At 41.6% G+C, this 6,000-nt stretch overlaps 1 protein-coding gene across 1 annotated transcript in view; it reads left to right on the top strand.

Moving 5' to 3' along the window:
- LOC137437503 (coatomer subunit zeta-1-like) overlaps positions 1–4,797 on the top strand; it is a 101,870-nt gene extending 97,073 nt beyond the window's left edge. The window contains exons 8-9 of the mRNA XM_078766924.1: positions 4,188–4,226; positions 4,482–4,797. Of these exons, the coding sequence (XP_078623050.1) occupies positions 4,188–4,226; positions 4,482–4,529 (87 nt within the window). The 3' untranslated portion in view covers positions 4,530–4,797. The remainder of the gene's footprint in view (positions 1–4,187; positions 4,227–4,481) is intronic.
- The last annotated feature ends 1,203 nt before the right edge of the window (positions 4,798–6,000 follow it).

Consider the following 6,000-nt stretch of genomic DNA (forward strand, 5'->3'; position numbering starts at 1 on the left):
GCAGGTTGTTTTCACCCTGTCTGTTTGTTTGTCTGTGAGCAGGATATCTCAAAAGTTGTGTACGGATTCGGAGGAAACTCGGTGGACAGATTGGGTGTGTGATGAGGACGAATTGATTCGATTTTGGTTAAAATCCGAAGCCGGATAGAAGAATTTTCTAAATTTTAAAGTGATTCTTCTCCATTGAGAGATAGGGCCAAATAGTGTAGGCTGCTATGTCTTAAAAATGGCTGTCGTGTTTTTTTTTTGTTAAAAGCAAAATTCCACTTGATTCCTTGTCTTTGGGGTGTCACATGTTCGAAAAAATAGGTTGTTAATTTTTTAAAACGGATTAAGGGTGTCAAATCCAAGATGGCCGCCAAAATATATAAATTCCATTAAAACTGGTATTCTGAACACAGTATGAGGTCCAAATTAATGATAATACCCATAATTTCAATACCAAGGAGTTCAAAAACAATTAATTTCAATATGGCAGTCAAATTCAAAATGGTGGAAAAATCCAAGATGGCCGCCACTTCTTAAATAACCACAGTACAAAAACTTAATGTTCTTGATAACACAAATTGTGAATGATGGAAAAGGTGCATTTGGTGGTAATACCCGCACAAGCAATGCTTAGCCGTTGGGGAAATATGTTACTGATTCGTTGAAAACGGTGGATGGCAGCCATCTTGAATTTTAAAATGGCTGCCATTAGAAACACAGGCCGATCTTATTATTTGAGTGAGTGAAAACGTCTACATCCTCTACCAGTATTACAATATTGATTATAATCTTGACATTAATGTACAAAGCACTGTTTCTATTTTAGGTTACTATGCTGTCAACCATGTCCATCCCCAGATTTTGAAGTTCAGGACAGATTAGCAAGCAAAAAAGTTGTTAGCTGTACCATGGTAGGAGTCCTTACCCACTCAAGATATACCGTATCTGAACAAGCGTTTTGATAGTAGCCAGGTTAGTGAGTAGTATTGGAAAATGAACCAGAAACTTAAGCAACAAAACAAGAGAAACTGAATAGCAGAAAACAATTTGCATTGACTGTAAAGGCGGGCAATGGTCCTTCAATGATCCTTTTTATACATCCACGGTATGTACTGATTCCTGTCATATTGTATTATATCTGTAGTGCATTAAACACTAGTTGTCCTATGTACACATTTGCTGATATACTTGTAGGTTAGAACGCCCTAAACCCTGTTCCTCCCCTTCTCCGAAGTTTGAACAAGCATGTCGTATCAAAGTTGATAAGAAGCCACGGGTAGAAGCCCTGACGACAAGCACAAAACACAACGTAGTGGATTTATTGCCAGGTTAGTGGTGGATTGTTAAGTGTAGTTACAGTTATATGCAGCAACATTGGATACTTATTATGACGAGTTTGATTCTACATTGATAGTGTTACTGAAACAAATATCAAAAGCTGTTAATACATCAAATAGTGATATCTTTTTTAAATGGTGTCACTACAACTATCATGATGTATACCTCACTCTCCTTAATTTGAACCTATAGGTGAGGTTGATACCCGTGATGGAAGCTCTTCCCCCCGACAAGAGGCCAAAATCCGTGGATTTCAAGCTGTGTTTTATTTGCCAGACTGGTGTTCGGCAAGCTGACTACAAAAGCTATGTAGCAAAACCTGCATTAGATTCCATTCAGAATATCATTGACTCTGCTCAACTGCGATATGGATATGGAGACACAGACTATGCTGAACTGAATGCCCGTGTTCAGGACTTTTCTGCAGAACAACTGATAAATGAGGGTGTTTCCTATCACAAGAGATGCTATGCAAATGTTACACACAAAGGTAACATTGATAAGGCAAAGACACGATTCAAAAAGGCAGCATTAGTGGGAGATGTTGCTGTCATACGACAGAAGAAGATAGGACGTCCTTCTTGTTCTGCAGCGGATTCTCCTTCGACGTCCGTGAGAGGTAGAAGAGAAAAATATACTGACAACATCAAATGTGTTCTGTGTGCTGAAGACACAAGAGTCAAGCTCCATGATGTTGCAACCAAGAATATGGGATCCCAGTTTATGGAAATTGGCCGAAACACAAATGATGTAAATCTGAAGGCAAGGCTAAGTAATGTTATTGCAGCAACTGATCCCCTAGCAGCAGTTGCTTATGATATCAGATATCATCTACCTTGCTTTGTAAAAGCAAAGAGGGACATTGCAAGAGCGAAGGAACCCAGATCAGCAAAAACATTTGGCCAAGCCATATCTGACCTTGAGATACTTGAAGTAATAGCAAATGAACTGAAAACTAGAGAAACTGCTTTGAACATGAATGATATTCAAACAACTTACATCAACATATTAGAAGGAAACGGAGTGCCCTTAACTTCCAAACAAATGTACAAACCGTTCCTAAAGCAGCTGATTCTGGATAACATCCCTGATGTGCACTTCAACAGACCACCAGACAAGACTAAACCTGAACAAGTTCTTCCAACTAAAGTAAAAGAAGCAGCTCTGTCAACTGCCCTAGAGACAGAAGATCTCACAGGAGAATTGAAGATCCTGTTGAAAGCAGCCACAATAGTAAGACGAGATATTGCCAATTCACCCAACTGGAAGTTCCGTGGGACATTTCAAGACTATGAACCACCTCCACTGTTGTACACATTTTGCAAACATGCCATCCAGGGATCAAGACCAATTCAAACTGAAAGGAGGAGAACATCTGTAGATCAAAGTGCCTCCGTTTTAGCACAGCACTTTGTTCAAGCTTACAAATCTGACAGACAGGTGTCGTTTACACCAAAATACTTAGGGAGTGACTTCAGAAACCTCTGCGAAACTCCTCTTTCAGTGGGCTTGGCATTAGACGTGCACAAGAATACAAGATCGAAGACCCTTGTATCAAAGTTGGAACAGCTTGACATTGGCATCAGTTATTCCAAAGTTATGGAAATTGAGACTGGCATCGCCAATACTGTCAGAAAGCAAATGGATTCAGTAGGTGGACTTTGCCTACCACCTTGGCTAGTTAAGGATACATTTGTTTGGTATGCCTTAGATAACATTGACTTTCTGGAAGCCACGCCTTGTGGTATGAACACGCTCCATGGAACAGCAATAGCTGTTTACCAGTCCACAGACCACAACAAGCCAGCAATGTTGCCCAAAGTCGAAATTGACCGTACATCAAGTTCTCAAACATTGGTTGATGCCGTAGAATGTGAGTATCACACATGCAAGAAGCCGGAGATTATAAAGAAGAAGTTTCCGTGCAAGCTAAGCAGCTCTCATCCCATCACAGATATGAGCAAGAAGACCGATATGGCATGGATAATTGGCTGTTTAGATCTCGAGGAACATAGTGATGAAACGCAATCACAAACCACTTCGTCGGAAACACAACTCAGGGAAAGAGATGACGAACCTCAAGCACAAAACGAGACTCCAGAAACACATCTTGATACAGTTGAAGATCAAACACAAGCAACACAAGAATTTGACTGCCATATTGAAATTAATTGTTTTTGAACTCCTTGGTATTGAAATTATGGGTATTATCATTAATTTGGACCTCATACTGTGTTCAGAATACCAGTTTTAATGGAATTTTTATATTTTGGCGGCCATCTTGGATTTGACACCCTTAATCCGTTTTAAAAAATTAACAACCTATTTTTTCGAACATGTGACACCCAAAAGACAAGGAATCAAGTGGAATTTTGCTTTTAACAAAAAAAAAACACGAAATGACATAACAGCCTACACTAAAAACGATGTATAGCACGACATCTCAAAAAGTTATGGATGAGTTGTGATAAAACTAGGTGGACGAGTTGGTAGGCAGCAAGAACAAGCCGATTGGATTTTGGTTCAAGTCTGTATCCAGATCCAACCAATCGGTGGGATACAAAACGTAAACTGTTTAGCCTGGCGGAGGTATGCGCTCCACCAAGTACCATTCTAGTTGTTGGTGTTGTTGTTTGAGCTTTCATGAAAGTCTTGGACTATTTTATGTTAATAGTGTTAGTTAGTAAATGGGTGTTCCTTTTGGGATAAAAAGGGGAGGGAGGATGAGGATTTTTGCACTTCCTCTGGCTGATCGGCCTCCTTTAATCCTGGAGGTTCTTGCAGACCAAACTTTCTTTGTTTATATCGTGATGGAATTTATTTTTTCTATTTAAACCCATTCCGGTCCTTCTTGTCCACAGACTGATGACATCCCATTCACGGAACAGACAATGGCACAGGTAAGGGTTTAATTTCTCTGTGTAATTATGATATTCAATGGAAAATGCCATCATGGCACTCTGCTGTACGAGAGGCCTTTGGGGGTTCGAGATCCCCAGCGAACGCTAATTTTAAATGTGCACACACGACTACCCAGTAACCATTGTCCTCCAGTAAATACCACTTTCATTTCATTTGATAATTTACCTGATGGTATACTGAGCACAAACCTCCCTCCCTCCCTCTCCACTCCTCCCCTCCCCTCCCACCCCAAGGTTCTGCAGACGGCAAAAGACCAAATAAAATGGTCTTTGCTCAAGTGAAGATTGTACAAACCGCCTGAACCCTTTCCTACTGTATGAAAGATTTTGAAATATTTTGCTAGTTTTCCTCCTGCGTGCCGGTGTTCCTTTTCACACCGGCATCCAAAGCAAGAGACCGTGGGTTGTTTGCACAAGAGAGAGACCCCGTGGCTCTCTTGTCATGTGTTCATGTAAATGAAGATCTTTACCATAACGGTGTCTGTTTTGTGGTGGGGATTATTTTTTTTCTTGTGCAAGTTCACCTGTTTCAATAAAAATGGAGAATTGAGGTGTTTTATACTTTGTGAAAACTAAAGGTTCAAACACATCTGCCAGAGCCACGTCTATAGGAAGGACATTCGACAAGCGACCTGAACACTCGTCCCATTGGAGCATGATTCCCAGGATGTTAAAATATCATACTTCATCCATATTTTTTGCCTGTGGTCCCGAGAGTATACTCTGTCGGATTTGGCTGAGCATGACCCTGAGGTGCATGGAGCTTTTGTTACTTTGGTTGTTGTGTGACCTTTTCAGGAGGTTATAGTTATGCTATTTTGATAATAAGCACCCCCACCCCCACCCTAACCCTGCTCCCATGTGAGAGGGAACACTTCGTCTACTATTTTCCCATCCTGTCGTTGGCCAGGGAACGTATTTGGCCAATTCCTTCATGAACCAGCTGACCAGGCCTGGATTCAACTGAAGGTAGCAGCGATTTGAAATTTTTTTGTATACGTTGTCGAGGCTCGTATAAGAGCTGACACTCAGAACATATAACAAAGAGAGTAGGAGACAAGAGGGGGTGACAGAGGGAAGTACAAAAACTGTAGGAAACAGGGACATCGGGAGATCTGTGGAAGAGAGAGGGCTGGAGTGTGGTACATGGGATAAACAAGATGGACACTACAAGGACTTGCAGGAAAGGAACAGGTAACTTGAAGAGGTAGGTGTGTGGTGGATTAACGGTGAGAGAAAAGATAATGGTTTTGGATGGGGGCTGTTTTGAAAACTTGGAGGGAGGAGTGGGATTGAAGAGTGTGGGAGTTTGTTTCAGAGGTGGGAAAAAAAGAATGAAAGAGAGTTGATTTTGGCAGTTTCACCAGAAGAGGGTTGCTGGCAGATCTTGAGCGTCGTGCAGGGACATTTGGGGAAACAGAGCACAGACAGAGCAGGGGGAGCTAGGCCGGAGACGCGTCGTTAGAAGACAGAACGACCACCGACCTGCCTGCGGTGAGAGAGAGTGAAAGATCCTCAGAATCTGCTTTGTCGCTGGAGATACCAATGATACTAAATGCATTGGTTTCAACCGTGTGAAACCGAGCTAGGTGTGAGGCAGGAGCACCAGCCCAGAGTTGAAAGCAGTATTCCATCGAGCTGCGGATGGAAGCTTTATGTGGTTAATAACTCAACTGTGTCAAGGAAGGACAGTAGGGACCTAAAGGAGCTTCTAACACGCTATTTGGGACCAGTCCCAAAAACTCGCAATCGT

Source organism: Myxine glutinosa, chromosome 12 (genome assembly GCF_964187855.1).
Source record: "Myxine glutinosa chromosome 12, kmMyxGlut1.1, whole genome shotgun sequence".
NCBI lineage: Eukaryota > Metazoa > Chordata > Myxini > Myxiniformes > Myxinidae > Myxine > Myxine glutinosa.